At 36.6% G+C, this 24,854-nt stretch overlaps 1 protein-coding gene across 3 annotated transcripts in view; it reads left to right on the forward strand.

The window, feature by feature from the left end:
* LOC145678665 (uncharacterized) overlaps positions 1-24,854 on the forward strand; it is a 203,779-nt gene that overhangs the window by 41,234 nt on the left and 137,691 nt on the right. For 2 of the 3 annotated variants that reach the window (XM_081749049.1, XM_081749048.1), the window contains exons 4-5: positions 130-159; positions 3,394-3,539. In XM_081749049.1, coding sequence (XP_081605175.1) covers positions 130-159; positions 3,394-3,539 — 176 coding nt within the window. The remainder of the gene's footprint in view (positions 1-129; positions 160-3,393; positions 3,540-24,854) is intronic. The other variant, XM_081749050.1, reaches the window with a different exon arrangement.

Here is a 24,854-nt window from a genome sequence, read left to right on the forward strand (position 1 = left end):
ATTCATGCTGTTTTATTTTTGTATAATGTAGAGATTGTGGGCTTGTGAGCTGTCACTACTACTGGTACTGAGCTACAGCCATATCTGTCCATAGGGTTGGCTCTCTCTAATACTGTTTTGTTGTTGTAGTACAACGCAACCAGCCCCTCATTTGGATGGGTACGTATAATTCAGTTTTATTTTACTTATAATTGTAGTTACACTATTATTTAAAATAATCGTAATTAGTATTAAAACAGCTGAAATTGAAAAGTTTTTGGCCACTTTTATTGGCACATTGATATTTTACGAACATTGCAATTATTTATTTGTACTGAGATTATTTTAAATCGCTTTGTAGTATATTTGAGGACTGTTCACGTCAAAACCAGGATTTTTTTTTAAGACAAAGAAAGAAATATGGCCAGTGAATACATTTTATTTTCAGCATAATTTTTATTTACATCATGGAATGTTTGTCATTAACCAAATAGAAGAGTTTGTCCTGATGCGTGAATTACTTAAAACGTTGTGAGATCACGTTATAATATAATATTCTGACTAAAAGTACCTGACGCCCAAATATTTGTTACTAAATAAATGGAAGTCTGTACAGTAGGGAGAATAAAGACAACCTCTTACTTCTGCGTATCAGTCAGTTGTCTCAGAAACTTCCTTGCGGAAGTATAGGTGCTCGTAGATAACTTTTTGCAACTCGTCCAATACAAATGAAATTTTTCCCCTGCTATTTTATGAACAGTTACTTGCTTCTTGCTTAGAACGAGGCTCAATATTATCATTGAATTATCATTTCAGCATTGTAGCATCCTGCTTTCTCACAAATTTACATTCAAAACTGTACATGCGAGCTACATACCTTCATTTTCGAGTTTTTCAAATTGTCTTTTTCGGACCAGTAGAAATGATCTGGTCATTCACGAGAAAATGTGTAATAATTCCTTCTCCATTTACCACATTGGTTCGTCTTAGGCCGTCTTGGATAATAACTAACATAGGTTACCGCGATAAATAATGCTATTGAAAAGTCAATGAGAAGTGTAACATTATAAATTACACTTCCTTAATTACTTGGTGTAAAAGTAAGAATTGCACGTAATTGTATCAAATTCTAGTATTGAAGTGAACAGCCGTCGTAATCTCATAACAATTTATTTCTGCTGTACTGGATTTTATATATATATATATATATATATATATATATATATATAGGGAACAATTTCTTGTTGTATATTGTTTATTTGAACACACTTTCATATCAGCGAAAGTGTCATTGATTGAATGTATATAGATCATTAACACATTTTAAGCTTACACGAGAGGCTTAAATTGATTATGATTAAAATATTAATCACAATAAATTTATATTGAATTTTCGTGAAGCTGTAGTTTCAAATAAAAATGTTTGCTAAGGTTCGATATGAAAGTGTGATGTCGTGGTATGTTGAATCATATAATTATATTCTGGTAGCTTTAACTGGTAACGAATGTAGAAAATTCTGCGCATGGAAACGTTTTCCAATGGTAAGACTCATTGATAGAGATAATTTAGGAAAAATGTCGGCATCCAGTCTTTATCTGTATAAAAATTCAGAGTTTCTGGAAATAGTAAAACTAAATTAAAAAAGTATCAATAAGATTATGTGACTTGCTTGAAAAATTATGCTAACTCACTTCGGTGAATAACCACAATATTTGTTATTAAATTGCATTTTATAATTTTATGACCAAGAAGAAATGTTAAAACGGAAATGATTGAAAAATCATTTAAGAATAATAAATTGATGCTTAATTATAATAAGTTGTAAACGCACTCTTTCATTTAATGCGTTTAATATATAAGGTACGTGTACAAATTGTAAAGTTAGTTTAGATACTCAAATATTATTCGTCGTTTTTGTTAAAACATTATTAATATCAGAAACTCCTAACCCATACAGTTTAATTAGTTCATTATCCTCTCTAGCAGAAGTGTTAAAACGAGTTTTATTTAATTTTTTTCAAATAGATGCAGCTTAACGTGAATATACTTAGCTTCTCAATTGGACATGCACAACTTCAGCGTGAAAATTCGCTTTTTGACTGTTTTAGGGCTAGAGCATACTTTACTTCATATAATATAAATTTATGGTAAATGCATAGCAATACGTCTGGTAATCAAATAATAGTGCTTTATATTATAATTTAATGGGATTAAGATTTTATGTTCATTATAAAATATTCTTTTAATTTTCTGTATACTAGTATATGATTAGTCGTGTTTAAAATATAATAGTTTTTGTTTATAAAACCAAGTAGTGATAAGCAGAGTAGATGATTAAACAAATTTTGTTCAGAATTTTTTAATTAGTATAATTTTTAATTGGTGACGTATTTTCTAAATTAGTACACTGTTGTAATTTATTACTAATTTTGAAAATGCTTTGTACTTAATATATATCAAAGTGGCAAAAGTTATATTCGACTACTGCCTACAGTTGGTAATCTTGAAGGGGGGGGGGGCGGTGACTCAGTAGTAGAGCGCTTACCTCTGGTGCGTGGGGTCCGTGGTTTGATCCCCGGTGAAGTAAGTTTCTGGTGAACAAAATCGTGTCCGTGGGTTTTGTCGACGTACTCCCGTTTCCTTCCACTTTCTCATTCCACAAATTCTTCCATCATCATTCCTCCTGTAATCGTCGTCTCCCTTAGCCTAAAGGGCATAATCGTGGGACGTTAACCTGAAAGATTTAATTTTCATTTCGAAATTTTGAGAATTTCATCGTCTTGACAGTTGAGGCTGCGAGAGTTACAGATGGTCTCTTCATTAAATTCTTGAAAAATAAAACACGTGACCACTATTTGAAGATTGACGAATGTTGTAAGAATAATAATTATAAATCATTCCATGTATAATTTATTTCTATAGTTCGTAAAAATACCTTTCTAGCATTTAAAAATTGTGCAGTTCTATTAATGTTGATCATAATGAGATACAAATATTAGCGGTGATTTAAAAGCACCTTTATAACAACAATGTAAATTTGTTGCCAGTGTTTGTGTGGTAGGAACTTCTATATAAATACAATTATCATTAATGGTTTCAAGGAACTTTAAGTAGCTACTGTTGCTAGCAAGTATTTGTAAAATCATAAAAGTAAATTACACATTAAAGTGATCGCAAATTAGTGTTTTCAATTTTTGCAACACCCATCAATCTGTTAATAGCGGTTATGTGACTTATTCTTCGAGAATGTAAAATAGATATCTGTAAGTCTTGTATTCTCAATTGGCAAGATGAGGCGAAATAGAGGAGTGATGAAATGTAAATTTTTGCCACTTTAGAGCATAAGTATTTAGTACTTTGAAAATGTGTTCTTTTACTTCTGTCTCTTATTGTTCTTTATTTGCTTATTTCAGAGTCCATGTGGTATTTGGACAAGTGCTGTCAGGCCAGGAGGTAGTGACGCAAGTTGAAAATCTTCCAGTTGACCGGATGTGCCGTCCCTTGCAAGATGCAAAAGTAACCAACTGTGGTGAACTAGTGCTTAAAGTTAAACCAAAGGGTAAGAATAATTTAAAGTCATAATACGTTATCCGTGTTAACGCAGAGATATCTCGCTCTTGCTACTATTTGTCTTCGTTTTATGAAGAAAGAAAACAGCTTTTGTTTCTTTATCTCTTCCGTTCTCGTAAGGTAAGCGTAGAAGTAACTAACTGGTTCATATTACTTTTGCTGTCTGAAGTAACTTGAACTAGGAAACAAATCGCTGAACAAAGCTTCGTTTATTTTAGAATAATTGTAAGACAGTTTCCCCAACTAAATGAACATATTGGCTTCATGAGAGACTGTAAAAACAAAAAAAAGTTGCATCTAAATGTAATAGGTTCCCGGAAATTGGTTCTGAACGCTGATTGGCTGATCCAATGGGTTTCAGCCAATCATAACAAAAATTGGCAAAAGTGAAACTAAACACCACAAATCCATTTCGCTCCCTGGTCTAGTAGAAAACTCAGCTACAGATTAAGGCTTTCTAATAACTTGCCCCAGTGTTCGTCAGTTTTAAGTCCTGCATTCCAATTCATAACTCATATTTGTTATAACCTGTTGCTTTATTCAGAGATTTATTTTCTAGTTCAAGTTATGTAGAAGTTATGTAAAAAATATGAGAAAAGTGTTCAATGAAGTAAACAAATGTGCCTTGTTGTACAGTCATGTTTAAAAGTTTCAAAAGTGTATTCACTTTTGTAAATTTAATTTAGAAAATAATTTCTAAATGAATTGACATCAATACAGTATTTTCTGTCAGAACGAAATAATTTTCTCGTATAATATAACGATACGAGAGGAACACGTGCCTTAAATGTATAAATTCAACAACTTTTGCTGGTGAAATAAACATAAGCCTTGCTTTTTCTATCCTGTTACTTCCACAAATCATTTCAACGTGGAATTTTCGCTAGATGCTGTGAGCATTGTCAACTCAGTTAACAAATGAGGTTTAGTGGGGATAGAATTAATTAAAAGGTAATAACTATATACATAAACGTATGAACACTTGCGAATACAAATATCTTCAAGCTTCCAGTGTGAGTTTTCACAATGTATTGTACAAATCTTTTTTCAATAAGCCAGTGAACGCTGCTGGCCCCGGAGTAAAACATCTGATTTTGAGGCTTGGCGCTTAAACTGTTAAACCCATTGAGCTGCTTCTGTGGTTGGCAATGATGGTAAAAGGGGTCAGTGTTATTTCTTATTACAACTTTCTCCTGAGTGCTCATATCGGATTTTACGTTTTCTTCTTACTTTAAAAGAAAGTATCGTGTACTAGTCTTATGAAGAATTTTGATGACTTCCAATTTGTCAATGATCTATATTTTGCATGTTTTGAAAGAACTTACGTTGAGGCGTTGTTGTATTTGGCATCACAAATGAGCTATTTCGGTTTCGTGTGTAGGCTTATCTTCGTTATACCTATATAGTGTGTCTTGAACAAGCATCAACTTAATGGAATTCAGACCATTAATGAAGCTTTTCTCTTATGTTCTTTCAAGGCACTAACGCTGTGTTAAAATTATGCTTCCTGGAAACTCTGTTATGCATTTGAAACCGAGTGAAATAGGGGCACGCTTGTCAATATCTTAGTATCATCTGTTTTTTGACTATCCGTTTTGAGTGATGTTTCATATTGATGTAACTATTATTTTAAAGTATCAATACTATGATCATTTTTCTTCGCAGTGCTTAATAAAACGTTGATTTCCATTGTTCTTTCATTATCGTTGAACAAAGAACTGAAACTTTGCAAAAGAAGTTCTTCAAAATGCCGATTTTCGTTTTATTTGAGTGTGTCAGCTCTAAGAAATTTTATGCTGTTATTATTTTCAATTTCCTTTGCTACTTTGATGTTTGGATGTTCACTAAGCTTCGTCCCCATATAAGTAAATCGTATCACCATGAATAGGTAGTATTTTGTAAATTGCAATTGAAAAATTCGGTTTCAAACTGATTGAGCACTGCATATTTCTGAAATAGGGATAAGGGATTTCCCATAGATAGTCCGTCAGTCTGGGTTCATAATTTATCTGAAAACCGGAAAACATTGGTTTTCAGACAGCACACCAAGAGGTTTATTATTTCAGTTCTGGGGACTTTCTGTTTACAAAATTCAGGTAGATGACATGTAGAGAATATGTAAATCTCGATTCCTGTTATCATTGACCATGGTTTGATTATACCCGAAATTCGTTAGCAAAGCACAAAATTCACATAAATATAATTGAAGAAAGACTACTTTTTGTGTGCTATCTAGGAAACGACATTGTCCAGTTAACGTATAACTTTACAAGCAGGCTAACGAATTAGCTATTGGAAATCCCTTATTCAAACTTTTGGCATCTGTAGTGGTGTTATCTTGAAAGCGAGATTTTAAAATGTCCAAAATTACAATGCACAAAATGTACCAATTCGTAGCTAATACGATTTATTTATGTGGAGTGACACCCTAACATCAAAGTTACTAAGGAAATTGAAAAAAATAATAACAGCATAAAGTTTCTTGGACCTGATCATATGTAATAAATAAACAAATTCAATACCAAGGTGTACCACAAAGATACAACAAGTACCCAATACATACCAGCAAATTTGGCGCACTCAAATAAATCTAAAGTTAACATTCGGAAGAATTTCTGTCACAGCCTCAATTCTTTGTTCCAGTCACAATGATAGAATAACTGAAATCAATATTTTAAAGGATCGAAAAAAATGCAATGCTGGTGCTTGAAAAAAGTCACATCAAGATTGTAACCGCTTAAAACGGACAATACAAAAACAATAGATAATACTAAAAAGTTGATAAGCAGTCTTTATTTCATTTATTTTCAAATAAATTACTGGACGTTTTGAGAAAGCAAACTTTAGCGCAGGATTAATATCCCCAGAGAACACAAGGAAAACTTAGTAGAATATAATAGTTTCTTCACCAATCCGCTGGATTCCGTATGTCTCTAATGAAGCTTATATTCGTACCAAAACTAGACATATCAAAGAAGACCGTACACTCCAAACTGAAATAATTAATTCCTGATATCAAAACAAATGGTGCTTCAAGATCAGTTCTTTCAAAACACGTAAAAGATACAAAACAGAACAATCATGAAGTGATCAAAAAATTTCTTCATCGTTCATCGAAAGACAGGCATGCCAGACCTTTTTCATTCGAACAAAAGAATCAAAATTAAATTCCGACAGGGGCACGCAGGAGAATAGTTATGAAAGCACTTTCACCATCTTCACAACCACAAAAGCAGCAGCACGATGGGTTAGAGATTTTCACTGAAATCCTTACGATGTTTATATTTCGCAGGTGTTTATATGAGGTGGTCCTTGTAGTAAGAATGAACCCAACAAAAGTTTAGTGCAATCTGAACACTGAAAAATTACATTTGAAGTATTAATACTAAACTGCTGTTCAGCAGACATTTCTCGTGCTGGAAATCGTTCGTCTTTCTTTAAAATATACTTCCAAAATTAATGGACGATTATGTTGACTGTTCAGATCACATTTTTAGGGAACAAGCCCTTGTTGAGTTTGCCATAACTACTCGCAACTCCTCATACTTTTATGTTTATAGCTGTTAACAATATAATCAATTCCCATTCATCGTATCCCAACTAAACTCCTGTTGTTTGCTTGATAATACCGACAGCAGCTATCGAAAATTCTACGTTGAAATCGTATTTGGGAAAAACTGAATAACAGTATACGGGAAAGCAAGGTGAATATCTTTTGAGTTTATTAGGCACCAACTCTTCGTTTATTAGACTTTCAAACTATGTTATGCATAAGTGTCGGAAGTCTTATAAACCGGCTATGTCTGTCGACAGGTCAGAGCAAAAACAATAAGAGATATCATGAAGCAGTTTTCGCAGTCGATTCAGCATCTCAAGAAAACGTGTCGTCACCATCTACAACACACTGCCGAAACCGGAAGTGGTTGAAATTTTCCTACTACTACCTATTTCAATTCAATTTTTATAAAGTAATACGGTAAAAGATTTCGGGAACTTTTTTTTTCTTTCTTTCTTCAATCTATTTAAAGTCCCAAGAAAAGATTTCATAGCCTAGGCCAACTCTCTAGTCAAATCGGAAGTGGTATAAATCACCCGTGTCTAGTTTCTACGTTTATCGCCATAGAGCAAAAACGGTAATAAATAGCGACAAGCTGTTTTTTGCAGTTGGTTCAGCGTCTCAAGAGAACGTTATCATCACCACCATCATTGTGTTTTAGTAAAACTATACGATATCACATTCCTTAAACGTGTACTTAATATGGACAAAGATAAGAAAACGAATTCCACGTACTTAGCGTAAGTTTGTTTTATTTAAGTCCTGATAATTTCGATCCCCGTTACAACAATGTAATATCTTCTTTTGAGGGCGTGACCCTCAAGAGTTTAGATAGTCTTCACATGATGATTTTCTCCATTAGTTCACAAACACAACTTCTTAAAGATATTGCAAAAATCGTATGACTTAAATTATTACAATTAAAATGCACTCGAAAGTTGTTACAAGTAATAAACGTATTTCCTTGCATATATATACAGATTCAATTCTCCTTCATAGATCAGAGTTATCAGTCACTGTATTAGAACAATGGAAAATTGATTGAAAAATTTAATTTAATTCTAATGCAAAAAGAGTAAGGTACACCAGGATTCTATATTGGGTGATGTAAGGATTATCAAATAACTTATTTTCAGCTAAGCACATCATAAATGAGGTTAAATTGGGCATAAATTTCTTCGCAAATCACAAATCAAATCGAATTTCTTTGCAAATCACTTACGAATTATACTACATTAGGACTAGGGAGTCGAAACTAAACATCAAGAATCGCTTGATAAAGGTTAGAATTATATCATTAAGCTAGGCAACACCACCACTACGACCAACCATACTGGTGTTCAAAATTTGCATAAAAATTTTCCTACCGTGAACTTTTTAGCAGTTTTCATAAGCATTTTTCTAAGATAGTGACTAGCATCTCTGATCTATCAAGGAGAATTGAATCTGTGTATACATGTGCAAGGAACAAAATGTAAGCAGAAGGCTAGTACTCATTACAAAAAACAAAATATTAACTTTTTGCTTACATTTCTTTCTAAACATTATCACCGCTCACAATACTGTGATATGTGCAAGGAACGTTTATTATTCGTAACAATCTTCGATTGGACTTTATTTGTAATAATTTAATTGACAGGATTTCAGCAGTTCTTCAACAACTGTGTTCGTCAACTAATGGAAAAAACATAAAGTGAACACTCAATTTGAACTCTTCAGCGTCAATGGGGATCGAAAGTATCGGGATTTAAATAAAAGGAACATGTGCTATGACCTGGAATTTATTTTCTCATAAATAAAGGGTTACACTCTAACATGATATGGACGAAGATCATTTCAATAGGGATCTAAGGTATAATTGTACATGAACACCTGTATTTTTTTTTTTTTTTTAATACAAATCACAAACAATGAACATTTTCTTATAATAACACACTTTTTACAATTATAGTCCATTAACATCTTATAGTCCATTAACAACTATTAACAGTGGATAACCTTGATGGTTGACAAAGCAGAACTTCAACATTGAAAGAAATAAATTTCAGCATATTACCTAATCTTACCATAAATACTATCCCAACTTTTGATGGTGGCTGTGCTTTCTCCCGTACAAGCGAGCGATGTCGAGAGCGGTATCGTGAAGCGTGAATCATTGCGGGGTAAGTTGAACAACTGTAAAGATGTCAGTTGTAAATGTGCAAGATAGAACGGGAGCGAGTATGAAAATCGTGTGGCAGTGATAGCGTTGCACAAGGTAGACAAATGACCAGGAGAGTTCTTCAAAACCTTTCAGAAACTGCAAGTTAGTAAAAAAAAAAAAATCGCAGTATCAAGCGCTTTGCTGAGACTGGAATTGTGGAAGATTACCCGCGGCAAGGAAGACCAAGCATAGTACGAACACCAGAATTTGTGAAAGCATTGGCGTATTCGACGTTAGGATACTCAGTTATAGCTCGTGAGTTAAAGATATCGAAAAATGTCTATATCTGACACGTTAAGCAGTAACCTGGGACTCCATGCCTACAAACGACGCAAAGGACATCTAACAAATGAAGTTAAGCGCCAGAGGCTCCTAGAAGCAAAGCCCCACTTAAGCGTTACGGAGCAAATAGGCACCGTTAAACCTTTTTGCTGATGAAAAGATTTTCAGTGTTGAGCAGACTTGCAGTGCTTAAAATGACAGGATATATGCCACATCCTCTAAAGAAGCTGGTGAAAAGGCTCCAAGGATCCAGAGGGATCAGCATCTGCCTCAGTCATAGTGTGGTGGGGGTATGAGTTACGAGGGCACAACGAAGCTCCATTTCTCTGAAAATGGGATCAAACGTCAGCCAGAGCGTACCAAGAGACAGTGTTGAAAGACTAGTCAAGAATCTCACCAACACCCTCTTCCACGGACAGAACTGGAGTTTCCAGCAGGACTCAGCACGAGGACGGACAACTCAACAGTTGCTGGAGGCAAATTTCCGGACTTCATTTCCATTCAGATTGGTATTCTGCAAGTTCGGATCTAAACCTTTTGAACTAAGCTTCAGGAGATGGCTTGCAAGAAGAGACAACGGTCTCTCCGTAGGGAGCTGCAGATTTTTCAGTTGATGTGTTGCGTAATGCAATTGATGAGTGGCCACAAAGACTAAAGGACTGGTGCATGTTAATGGTGGTCATTTGAATAATTTGGTTCATAATGCATTCATGTAACTCACGTTATTAGGATATTAAAGTATCCCTGACCATTTTGTATCAATGTACTTAAAATTTTGCGATAGTAAGACTACGTAAAGTAAAAATATTGTCTTGTATTTATCCTTACCTTTCCTAACAGCAGTTCTCCGTAATCTGTCCAAAGAAGGTAAAAAGGGTAAATGACTGAAATTATTACCTTATAAAGAACACAACACCAACCTTGATGACATTTCTTCTTCAGTTTGCAGAAAATTATGCTAAAAATGATCTATCCATTTACAAGTTACGTGTGCGAATCGATTATTAATTTTGGCATTTGCTGATTTCTCAGCTTTCATAATCTGAAACCTTGCGTAAAAATTAGATAGCTCAGTTCAAAAATATTATTTCTGTCTCCTTCTCTTACTTTCTACCATGCGACCATTTTAGGTTACTATTAAAAATATGAAGATTTCAATTAACACTAAATTGATGTCTCAGTCCAATGCCAGTAATTTATATTATAAAATTGAAAGTGACTATGTTTGTGACTCTTAATCTCTTGAACCGCCCGACCGATCTTGATCAAATTTTCAACGTATATGCGGTTCTGGCCTGGGAGTATTTTTAGCTATTTACTTTGACGGTACAACTTAGGGGAGGGAGAGGAGGGGGACAAAAATAAAACTTAATAACTCTTGAACCATCCGACCGATGTCGATCAAATTTTCAACATGGATAAAGTTCAGATGTGGGATGTTTTCGTCATTTCACTTTTACGGTGCAACCTAGGGAATGGGGAGGGAGGAGATATATAAAAATCAATTTATATAAGACTGAAAGTGACTATTTTAGTAACTTAATAACTCTTAAACTATCCGACCGATCTCAATTAAATTTTCAAGATACATGAGGTTCGGATCTAAAAACATATTTGCAATTTTACTTTAACGGTAGATCCTAGGGTTGGGGGAGGGGACGTATAAATAAAAACTAATAAGACCTAATAACTTTTGAACCACCCAACCAATCTCGATCAAATTTGCAACATATATGAGGGTTGGGCCTTGGGAGTTTTTTATCGTTTCACTTTGACGAGCCAACGTAGCGGAGGGGAAGATATATATGTTAAAAAAAAAAAAAAACAACTGGCTTTGCGACTTTATCACTTTTGAACCACCCGACCGATCTCAATCAAATTTTCAACATACATGAGTTTAGGGGCAGGGATTGCTTTAGGCTATTCAGTTTGACGATGCAACGTAGGGGAGGGGGAGAGAAATTTCAAAATGATCAAAAATGACCGATATTAGTGTTTAATCCATAGTTTTCGGGGTTGATGAGAGAAACAGTGACACTTGTGATGCTGTTTTGAATCCAAGTTCAGCCCTGTTAGTTGGGGAGGGGGAGTGTACAACTTAGGGGAGGGGGATAAGCATTTAAAAATGATCGAAAATGACTAATATAAGTGTCCAATCCGTAGTTTTAGGAGTAGGTGAGATTAACAGTGACAATTCTGATGCCGTGTGTCGCAGCAAGGAGGAGTGGGAAGGGGTGCTATATATAATAATGATCGAAAATGACCATTATTAGTGTCTAATCCATAGTTTTCGGTATCATTCAGATGAACAGTGACACTTCCGATCCGGTTTAAATCTAAAATCAGCCCCGCCACTTGGTGGAGGGGAAGAAAGAGATATTAAAATGATCGAAAATGGCCACTATCAGTGTCGAATTTATAGTTTTCTGGATCCCTTAGATGAACAGTGGTACTTTCGATCCCGTTTAAATCCAAATTCAAACCCACAACTTGGGTGAGGGGGAGGAAGAGATATTTAAAAACCATCGAAAATAACCGATATTAGTGTTGAATTTTTTGAGGTCGCTGAGATTAACGGTGACACTTCCGATGCCATGGCCCGCAACATGGGGTGGGGCAAATATATATATATATATATATATATATATATATATATATATATATATATATATATATATAAATGGTCAAAAATGACAGCTACTACTGTTGAATCTATAGTTCTTGCGGTCGCTGAAATGAACAGTGACGCTTCTGATGCTGTTTAAGTCCATTTGCAGCCCTGACACGTGAGGGATGAGGAGGGATGACATACATTAAAATGATCCAAAATGAGCAATATCAGTGTGCATTTAAATTATTTATTTCAACCCAGCGAAGCGGGTAATATATGCTAGTAAACTATAATTATCGCCAAATTGTGCTGTAATCCTTTAAGCCCGGATGGTTTTTTTAACTCAACACACTTGGAACAAGAATATGATGGTATATAAGTTACATTTTTGTGTATTGAAATTCCTCTTTTGTATAAAATTAATTCGATTGGCTTTCAAGTATGTGGAACTTTGGTTTCAGTTGACTAATCTATTAAAATGTTAGAACTAACGCAAAGAAAAAAAAAAGACTGGTCCGGGACGCGAACCCGTGACCTCCGACATACCGTGCCGATGTGTTAACCTCTACGCCATTCAGTCCGCTTCGCAGAACAGCCACTTAGTCTCTAACTCTGGAAGTCGGTGCTCTCATTTCGGATCACGTGAGTTTTACCACATAACCCATGTTGGGATTGGGCAGTTCTGTGTTGATATACCGAGCTCCTTATGGCGGTTGTGATTTCATATATACTAATGAAAGATGGAAACGCTCCGCAGAACAACCATTCACTCTCCCATTCTCGAGGTCGGTGCTCTCATTTCGGATCACGTGAGTTTTACCACATAACCCATGTTGTGATTGGGCAGTTCTGTGTTGATATACCGAGCTCCTTATGACGGTTGTGATTTCATATATACTAATGAAAGAAGTAAACGCTCCGCAGAACAACGACTCACTCTCCCACTCTCGAGGTCGGTGCTCTCATCTCGAACCATGTGGGTTACACAGCAGCCCCTTGCTGTGATTGAACAATCCTGTGTCCATATACCTAGCTCCTTATGACGGTTGTGATTTCATACATACTAATAAAAGAAGTAAACGCTCCGCAGAACAACCACTCACTCTCCCACTTTCGAGGTCGGTGCTCTCATCTCGAACCATGTGGGTTACCCAGCAGCCCCTTGCTGTGATTGAACAATCCTGTGTCCATATACCGAGCTCCTTATGACGGTTGTGATTTCATATATACTAATGAAAGAAGTAAACGCTCCGCAGAACAACCACTCACTCTCCCACTCTCGAGGTCGGTGCTCTCATCTCGAACCATGTGGGTTACACAGCAGCCCCTTGCTGTGATTGAACAATCCTGTGTCCATATACCTAGCTCCTTATGACGGTTGTGATTTCATACATACTAATAAAAGAAGTAAACGCTCCGCAGAACAACCACTCACTCTCCCACTTTCGAGGTCGGTGCTCTCATCTCGAACCATGTGGGTTACCCAGCAGCCCCTTGCTGTGATTGAACAATCCTGTGTCCATATACCTAGCTCCTTATGACGGTTGTGATTTCATACATACTAATAAAAGAAGTAAACGCTCCGCAGAACAACCACTCACTCTCCCACTTTCGAGGTCGGTGCTCTCATCTCGAACCATGTGGGTTACCCAGCAGCCCCTTGCTGTGATTGAACAATCCTGTGTCCATATACCGAGCTCCTTATGACGGTTGTGATTTCATATATACTAATGAAAGAAGTAAACGCTCCGCAGAACAACCACTCACTCTCCCACTTTCGAGGTCGGTGCTCTCATCTCGAACCATGTGGGTTACCCAGCAGCCCCTTGCTGTGATTGAACAATCCTGTGTCCATATACCGAGCTCCTTATGACGGTTGTGATTTCATATATACTAATGAAAGAAGTAAACGCTCCGCAGAACAACCACTCACTCTCCCACTTTCGAGGTCGGTGCTCTCATCTCGAACCATGTGGGTTACCCAGCAGCCCCTTGCTGTGATTGAACAATCCTGTGTCCATATACCGAGCTCCTTATGACGGTTGTGATTTCATATATACTAATGAAAGAAGTAAACGCTCCGCAGAACAACCACTCACTCTCCCACTTTCGAGGTCGGTGCTCTCATCTCGAACCATGTGGGTTACACAGCAGCCCTTGCTGTGATTGAACAATCCTGTGTCCATATACCGAGCTCCTTATGACGGTTGTGATTTCATATATACTAATGAAAGAAGTAAACGCTTCGCAGAACAACCACTCACTCCCACTCTCGAGGTCGGTGCTCTCATCTCGAACCATGTGGGTTACACAGCAGCCCCTTGCTGTGATTGAACAATCCTGTGTCCATATACCGAGCTCCTTATGACGGTTGTGATTTCATGTATACTAATGAAAGAAGTAAACGCTCCGCAGAACAACCACTCACTCTCCCACTTTCGAGGTCGGTGCTCTCATCTCGAACCATGTGGGTTACCCAGCAGCCCCTTGCTGTGATTGAACAATCCTGTGTCCATATACCGAGCTCCTTATGACGGTTGTGATTTCATATATACTAATGAAAGAAGTAAACGCTTCGCAGAACAACCACTCACTCTCCCACTCTCGAGGTCGGTGCTCTCATCTCGAACCATGTGGGTTACACAGCAGCCCCTTGCTGTGATTGAACAATCCTGTGTCCATATACCGAGCTCCTTATGACGGTTGTGATTTCATATATACTAATGAAAGAAGTAAACGCTCTGCAGAACAACCACTCACTCTCCCACTCTCGAGGTCGGTGCTCTCATCTCGAACCATGTGGGTTACACAGCAGCCCTTGCTGTGATTGAACAATCCTGTGTCCATATACCGAGCTCCTTATGACGGTTGTGATTTCATATATACTAATGAAAGAAGTAAACGCTTCGCAGAACAACCACTCACTCCCACTCTCGAGGTCGGTGCTCTCATCTCGAACCATGTGGGTTACACAGCAGCCCCTTGCTGTGATTGAACAATCCTGTGTCCATATACCGAGCTCCTTATGACGGTTGTGATTTCATGTATACTAATGAAAGAAGTAAACGCTCCGCAGAACAACCACTCACTCTCCCACTTTCGAGGTCGGTGCTCTCATCTCGAACCATGTGGGTTACCCAGCAGCCCCTTGCTGTGATTGAACAATCCTGTGTCCATATACCGAGCTCCTTATGACGGTTGTGATTTCATATATACTAATGAAAGAAGTAAACGCTCCGCAGAACAACCACTCACTCTCCCACTCTCGAGGTCGGTGCTCTCATCTCGAACCATGTGGGTTACACAGCAGCCCCTTGCTGTGATTGAACAATCCTGTGTCCATATACCGAGCTCCTTATGACGGTTGTGATTTCATATATACTAATGAAAGAAGTAAACGCTCTGCAGAACAACCACTCACTCTCCCACTCTCGAGGTCGGTGCTCTCATCTCGAACCATGTGGGTTACCCAGCAGCCCCTTGCTGTGATTGAACAATCCTGTGTCCATATACCGAGCTCCTTATGACGGTTGTGATTTCATGTATACTAATGAAAGAAGTAAACGCTCCGCAGAACAACCACTCACTCTCCCACTCTCGAGGTCGGTGCTCTCATCTCGAACCATGTGGGTTACCCAGCAGCCCCTTGCTGTGATTGAACAATCCTGTGTCCATATACCGAGCTCCTTATGACGGTTGTGATTTCATGTATACTAATGAAAGAAGTAAACGCTCTGCAGAACAACCACTCACTCTCCCACTCTCGAGGTCGGTGCTCTCATCTCGAACCATGTGGGTTACCCAGCAGCCCCTTGCTGTGATTGAACAATCCTGTGTCCATATACCGAGCTCCTTATGACGGTTGTGATTTCATATATACTAATGAAAGAAGTAAACGCTCCGCAGAACAACCACTCACTCTCCCACTCTCGAGGTCGGTGCTCTCATCTCGAACCATGTGGGTTACACAGCAGCCCCTTGCTGTGATTGAACAATCCTGTGTCCATATACCGAGCTCCTTATGACGGTTGTGATTTCATATATACTAATGAAAGAAGTAAACGCTCTGCAGAACAACCACTCACTCTCCCACTCTCGAGGTCGGTGCTCTCATCTCGAACCATGTGGGTTACACAGCAGCCCTTGCTGGGATTGGACAGTTCTGTGTCTATGTACCGAGCATCTTATGATGGTTGTGATTTTGGGGAGCGGAGTTTGTGGCGTAATGGTTAACGCATCGGCACGGTATGCCGGAAGTCCCGGGTTCGAGTCCCGTGCAGTCATTCATTCTTTGTGTTGAATTCGCACCTATAAAGGATTTGGTGAAAATAATAATAATTTAAAAAAATCTGTTGTTTCCTTCTTTCATCAGTATATATGTTAAAACTAATTATCTCGTTCAGGTGCTGTACAACAATGGCGGTATCAGCATTTTCAGTAATAATAATAATAATAATAATAATGTTTTGTGTCAGTTGTCTGAAACTTTACTGGACTACTCTGCATCGCTAATCGTAATTTTGTTGTTAACAATGTTGAATACCTGCCTATACCATCTTTGTTCTTCAGACCATTGATTTATATAGCGAATTATTTTCCTGTTTTCTTTGAAATGATTTGGAATATTAGTTACGTCATTTTACTGATTCGTTCTTTAAGTCTAGTTAAATATCTCGTGCTGTTTCATAATGAATTTGTATTATATATAAATTTAACTTACTTAAATTAACTTTGACATATTTATGTTAAAATCATACCGGGTGTATCAAAAGTTCGGGGTCAGAGGCCAACTCCATTATGAGTAAAGATACGGAAAAAAGGAAAGAGAAGAAAGTGGTTGGAAATCTAAAATGATGGATTTTTCCCTGTTGCACCAGTGATTTGGGCTCCAAAGTTGAATTAGTGATAAGGCGCCGTATGTTAAGTCACTAACCAAGATATTCCAGTTCAGCAAGCTGTTCGAACGAAATATAAGGGCACGCAAAAGTGACACGAAGAACGTACACATTGTTGTGTGAAGGGAACCTATAACATTTACAACTCGTTTCCCAGACGCGATGTATTGTTGGTTTGGTAAAAGATCAAGGAAACATTCTGCAAAATTGGAAATGTTGCTTTTTCATTTTAGCATAGGACACATTATCAGTGTGGAATCCAAACGGCTAGTACGAGTGGATAAATTCCACTATTTTAGACATTGCAAAAACACGCTCAGAATTCTACTTACAAATTTCTGTAATTCCTGAATTTTTTTAGTTCTAAGTTTTCGACTCTCCCCGGGAGTCTTGGTCGCGGAGGTTAAAAACAGAAGAAGAAAGAAGAAAAAAATAGAAACATCAAGGAATAAAAAGGAACGGACTTACGAAGGGAAGAGATGTGTTGTACAAAAAACACGTTGTTAAGTGCGTCAGCGACCTCCAGATGAGGTTGAAGCGAACTAAAATATGGCGGAGTCGATTTGTGCACTTTTCTTCCTCTTTGTTGGAAGGTTGTCAACTCCTGTTAATTTTATTGTCATGCCATTGCTGTGAAAATTTTGTAATTACCGCCTCCCATTCGCCATTCAACCATCTCTTGCCTAGCTTTATTTTTTTTAATGAAAAAATAAATTTTCAAAAGCCAATCTCTCTACGTCATTTTTGACTCCAAATAAAATTTCTGAATCTTCTACCCTGTATTGCGTTTCTTTTAAATGTTTCGATAAACCTGACACTGGATTTTCCGCTTTTGAATCCCAAATATGTTTCTTTAGGAGTTTTAAATTTCTTTCCGTTTTGCCTATACAGGATGGTAAGAAATTTTTGAATAAAATTCGGGAACAGATTCCCGACACCGAAACCAGCAAAAAAGTCCTGTGGAACTTTGGTCAGTGAGGGATAGTTTCGGCGATATAAAGTGCTGAAAGCGTGGGAAAATGAACTTCAGAGGGCTGTAATTCAAAAACAGCCCAACGTAGAGAGTGCGGTTTTTTTTTCGTGGCCTTGAAAAAAGAAAAAAGTTCCGACTGTTTACGACACTAGTTACCACGAACATAAAAATTCGTCAGAACTTCCTCACCATGAAGGTTGTGGTGATTATCATGTAAGATTGTGATTGTATTGCTCTAACACATGCCGTACCCTAAGGACAGACTACTATTAAAATTTGGAACATAAATGACGACCTGTCGAAACAGGTGGGGATACTTCCCGCAAAATTCTATCGTAATTTTGCAGGAAAATGTGCAGATGCAACCTGTCGGTCGCTGAGTTGATTTTGAGTTTACAACAGCGAGGCTATATGAGACGTGGACCTACTGATTAACGTGGAATCCGAACCACATGAGCTCCCGCCGGAAGTGAATCCAGGTCTCCCACGCGAAAGGCGCTTATGCTAACCGCTTAGCCACGAAGGAGCTCCCTGTCGGTCGCACAACCTGACTTGTTGACTCGGTCGCACTGGGAAGTTCTTTACCATACTTACCCCTCTCAATCCTCTGTGATTATAATTTGATTCCCGAGATGAAGGAACCATTTCGTAGCATTCGTTTCCGAATTGTTATCACTCCATTCGAATTATCAATAGCGGAACGGATGGAACATATTGTTGAGACATTGACCTCTGAACAACTTCTTTATAGCTATTGCCGTGCTACCATTTAAGTGTTATTCTTTATCCTAATCCTTATCTATCTTGCTTTGCCTTTCCTTTATGGATGATCTGTTTGTTATACATATTATAATAAATATTAATGTTAGATATCCAAAATGTTTTGTCAGAATTTGACTTTACAAAGTTAAAGATGGTATCATGAATAAGACGCACCTGGAAAATCAGAAATAGTTTCATAATTAACAACAGCCTATCTCCAACGCTCGGGTCGACGACGGATCTCGCGATCGCGTAGAAGTAGACGAAGGTTAAACCAAACAAGTATCTAGGATTACCTTGTCGAAGGTTTGGAACCCTCGCCTTCCAAGTGATTGTCTTCACGAGCGAAACAAATCAAAATCTGACGGTGCAGTGTCTGGGAAATGTGGGGAATGCTTGAGTGTTTCCCAACCAAGTTAAATAATAGTGTTGCAATTAACCATAGCAGCTTCTGTTTTCGCTTTGTTCTGAAACAAAATAACATCTCTGTGAATCACAAACTGTTTGCTTCCGAAATTTTCTATTGTTCGTGCGCACGTTCATATTTGTGTTGATTCTGTAGCCAGGAGGCAGAAGCTCACGATGTACGATAAGACTATGCAGTGGTGGTTTTGGTTGTTTTGGGACTGGGTTCACATAGTGGCAACCAATGATGAAGGCGCCATGATGCATTGCAAAGAACCCAGTTCTTATCACACATCAACACTCGCTCCAGAAATGAATCTTCTCTCTGGCGAGAGGACAAAGAAACACAGATATTTGCCTCTAGTTCAACTCATTTAAACTCATCATCCCACATTTTACGATCCTCAAACTAGTGGAAGTGTTAACAGAAAATTTCCCCACTGCCTCTCATATTTAGTCTTAATTCCCCTCAATAACTGTTCTTAGGACCTCGTTTGTTGTAATCTGCGGACGTCCCGTGGTGCGTCCTGGAGGGATCTATTGCCATATTCATTAACCATGTTGTACTCTGCTTAATCGCATTAGGACTATATTTCACACTTCTACAAAGATATGAATATTATGAAGCACCTTTTTCAACATTGCACTTACTACATCTCTTACATTCACAACTTTGCTACACTTTTTGATTTCTCCCTTTTTGTTCTGGTTGTTTCCTTCCCCCGTCTGATGAAGCCTTTAGCGAAAGTGCGTATGGTATAGATTTTTCGGTGCGTTTTACTATTTTCTGATAGGTAATTGATTTTACATTCCCACTTGTTGTGTTCTCTTTGTGGCCCTATATATATATATCACAGAATTGAATTCTAAGAGTGACAACTATTTATTTACAACTAATACAAAGAGGTGCCTTTGTGAAACTTTCTTTTTCGATATTTACCAGCGTGTTGTATACAACTTTTTTCCGGTGAAGTGGAAATCATATACGGGATATTCAATGCGAAATTTCACATATTAAATATATCCTTACTAATGACATGCTGAGAAAGATTATCAAATTTTTCACCTTCTGTCATCTTGGTTTTAGATTTTTCATTGCCGCGCTTGAAAATAAAGGTTTGCAGTTGTATAGAAAACAGGCTACACAAAGTTGAGGTTTGGACTCTCCTAAAGCAGAGACATGGTCTTTTCATAAAACGTTGTAAAGGCAGGATAATGTTTTGGTAAAAGAAATTGTCAATATCTCGAATGCAGCCGTACAAAGTACAAAATTTGCCAATTTTGAAAGCCTATAACATCGAAAGTACTTAAAACTACAGGGTGGGGTTTTCTGCACTAGAACTGTGGCTAGAAGTTTTTCCAGAAATGGTGAAATATAGCTGAAGTTGAAAGCTCTTCATGCCAATTTTTGTCGCCGAAAATTAAAAAAAAAAAAAATAATAATAATAAAATAAAATAAATAAATAAATAAAATAAAATAAAATAAATAAATAAATAAAAATAAAAAAGTCATATTTCTTAAGAGAAAACAGGAAAAAAATTGAAATTTTTGATCTAAGTATTACTGCTAATTCTGAATAGAAACTGTTTATTTTATTTGATGATTTGCACTGATGAACGATTTACAATGAAACTAGGCAAACTAGTTCAAACACAACAAATGAAAGCAGTTCAAGAAAACGAAGCAGTTCAGCGAATACAGTAAAAAAAAAAAATATCCAAAACAAAAATTAGGTTTCAGTAGTGCCCAAAATGTAAAACACCTCGAAAGTAATACAAATAACTTTTGACTGATAAACGAACTTCGTGATTAACGATTAAATTACACTTTTTTAAATTAAAAAAGTGAGTAAAAAAAAAAAAAAACTTTTCCTCTGAGGTACCGTGGGCGTAGACTGCGGAGAGATGCGGCTGATAAAATGCTTGTTAGCGAACTACAACTACCACACGCTGCACCTAATTGTACTGTCACATTTGAAATATCTGAATTCACGCCGAATGTAGAGTAATTTTTCACGCCTGCTATCGCAAGTCTGAAAACGTTCAAGACAAAAAGTAGTATTGTTTATCGCAGATATATTGTGGAATTAAAGTGGGAGCTCCCAGTTGAAGAAATTTTAGTAAAACTAGTTTTCACTGATTATAAATTCTGAATCGAAAAGATGTTTCGAATAAAATTTTATTATTTTCCCCCCTTGAATACAAATCTGCAAATAAAAATATGAAGATCCACATTTAATTCTCAAAGTTGCCGCATCTCCTCCCCCCGCCCCCCAGTGTTGAGAGGGGATATTTTCATTACAGGTGAATTTCCCCTCTCCAAAATATTAACCTTTTATTTCTCCAGATAGTTTGCACTATCAGGTTAAAAAAAAAAAAAAACTCCCCTATATATAAGGATTTTGAGAGCTTGTAAATCGTTCTGTCAGTTCAAACGACAAAACGAAATCCACAATTTCTATTTCGAGCCAGTAGGAGTATCTAGGACTAAAATTTCCCCTTTTAAAAATTCGACGTTGAAATTTATTTTCAGAGGCAAAATGTCATGAATGATGGGGGTCATTGTGGCGCTTATTTCTGATGCGAAAGATCTCTGTTTCGATCCCAGCCAAGTAAATTTGTAGGGAACATCGTGTCTGTGGGCTTCTCGGGGTACTCCCTTTTCCTCCCATAATGTAATTCCACCAATTTTTTCATCATCCACCTCCCTTAGTCTAAAGGGTATAATCGTGGGATGTTAAACTGAATAATATTTCATTTGTCATGAATTCCTTTCAACTCCAGATATATTTCACCATTTCTGAAAACTGTTCTAGCCATAGTTCCAGTGCAGAAAACTTCATCTTTATATAAGTTTGTTTAAAAATAAAAGTGTTTAATTTTTGGCTGGAAATAGTACAAAAACCACTTAGCCAGTTTTTTAAATCTTCTTTAGAATAGTCTGCTTCGGACGGTACAACTTCTTCCAACAATCATACAGTTGTTAAAGCATTTCTGTACTTTGGAAGTGGAACATAGCTGGGCAGTCATGTCTTGATATGTTGTGGTGACTCAGTTGGCAGGTTTTCGCTTGCTATAGTTCCGAGTGTTTGCAAAACATAGCACCACAAAGATGTCGGAGAATGTCATGATTTCTTGTGGTGTTATGAGGTCAACATAAGTGACTTGTTGCCCATTTGCAATATTTCCTTGACGTTGGGATGTGGATAAAGGTATCCACTATGCGACCTGCCCCTTGGTTTCTGGTTTATACCCGTAAATCCACGATTCATCATTAGTGAAGTATAGCCAATAGTATTAAGTAGAATTCCGCCACTCCTGATCAAATGTGATATATTTTCACCAGACCAAAGAAAAAAAGAATTCAGCTGTTGCTAAGAAAGGTATATAAAAGATATAAATAATTGCAGTCTGGAGACTTAATAAGTAATACTAATCGAAAGTTTTTACTATTAGTGTCAAATTGATTTTAAAACATCATTCGAGTCACCATCTTCCATTTGCGATGTGGAGTAAATTGCCCTTATTATGCTGGTAACATTTCATAATATAACCTTTAAGGCAAATCAGAATCACAGCATCATTTTCTTAACCATGCGCTGTAGTAGTTTAAACCCTGCATGGCAGTAAGAATAGCATTACCTATGTCTCTTGTCATTCTATTGCAATATTTTCTTAGCACCAGATTTAGCTGGTTGAATATTGTTTACTTCAGCATTTGACCACTTTGAAATTAGGAGCAAAATTCGGAAGCACATAGAAAATAGCTTTTAGTTGCATATTTTAGAATTTCGCTTCAAAATGAAGTAGATGTTATAGCCCTCGAGAATCCTCTACGAACACCAAAACTCGAAGCAAAACAAACATACCGAACAATAGTCCATCAAAATAAACAAATAGATTGAGCAAACGTTACAGCGATAGTATGAAGTTAAGTATTTAAGAAGTTGAACTACCGGGTGGTTAATGTATTATTGGTACAGCTGCACTCAAAGTATTTTTTTTTTTTAATTTAAACATTCCACATATTATTAAAGTATAGTACAGTATTTAATAAATACTAAGACTATTCTAAGACCATTATTACATTCTGACTGTACTGAATGAATGAAAAAATCTCCCCTTAGCTTCAGATAATTAAAGAACAAATTAATGAATGGATTATATTTATAAATAAACAATTTTACATTCAACAGAAAATACTATAAAAGGCATGTGAGAACATAGCAGCCTAGAATGTAGAAAGTATTATGAAATAGAGCGGTAAAAATTTGTGATACGACATTTTATTTTTTAGTAGAGAGGAAGTAGTAGAGGTTGTTCACAAATTTTAAACATTTTTGATACGAGAGAAGTCCTCTGTAAAAGTTCATAGGCTTATATGTTCATGTTAGGACATATTAAATTAAAGGAAAAAAGAGGGGCTCAAAATTCAGTAGTAATCTTACGACGTAACTCGTTATAAATTTATAATATATTTTTCAGCTAAATATAAAATATCTTGACTTCGTATCATTCTGTCAGCTATTTTTATGTTCTAGGTTATTTGTTCTTCAAATTGTAATGTTATCTTTCGTATTTCTTTTATTTTGAGAAACTGTACAATAGTGAGAATTATAGGTCTAATTGCTCCTAAGTGGTAGATGTAGATTCATTGATCATCGATCTGGATTTCATGTCATGTACAGAAACGAATCCTATATCCTATACAGTTATTATTATTATTATTATTATTATTATTATTATTATTATTATTATTATTATTATTATTATTATTATTATTATATGCATTTTCTCTCTATACGGGAAATATCATGATATGCAGTTCAGTTTAACGCACTTGATTCTAAGTCTTCTGTATATACAAAGTATATCATTGAAAGGAAAGACATTCAAAAAAAATTACAAAACATTAAAAAAAAAAAAAAAAAAAAAAAAAGACATGAAAGAAAGCAATTTTCTAGTTTGAAACAATTTTTTTTAGTAATTAAGTTCAGTGAGCACAATGCGATCTTTTCGTAACCTATCTCTTACTTTTTAATCGTAGATCCAACTTCTGTATACTTCAGCTAGCGTCAGAACTTTTTATACCTTCAGCCAATCTATTTCTAACCTTATTCCACACCACTCCGAAGGTTGGAAAATATTCCTTCAATTGACAGTGATGTTGCAAGAGTGGTTTGAATACAAAACCTCGCGTCCCAAAATCTCGCCAGGCCAAAGCCTCGCGTCCCAACATCTCACCATACCCAAAATCTCGCCTGATCTAAATTATGCGGGTGATGTCGCCTGTGAAGAAATTTCATCAGTATAAAACCTCGTCACGGCAATTTCTTCGATGTAGAATGCTCTATATATTGCTATATGTATATATTTTGTAATAACACATAAGTGCATTTAGATAATGACAAAAATATTCTAACGCATGCTTTGAGAATCTATATATATAAAAATGAAAATGACTATATTTGTGACATCATACCTCTTGAGCCACCCGACCGATCTCGATCAAATTTTCAACATAGATGAGGTTTGAGCCTGGGATGTCTTTTGTAATTTCACTTTGACGTCACAACGAAGAGGAGGGGGAGGTATATTAAAATAAATAAAACTTAAT

This window comes from Thermobia domestica, chromosome 2, assembly GCF_964235325.1.
Source record: "Thermobia domestica chromosome 2, izTheDome1.hap1.1, whole genome shotgun sequence".
NCBI lineage: Eukaryota > Metazoa > Arthropoda > Insecta > Zygentoma > Lepismatidae > Thermobia > Thermobia domestica.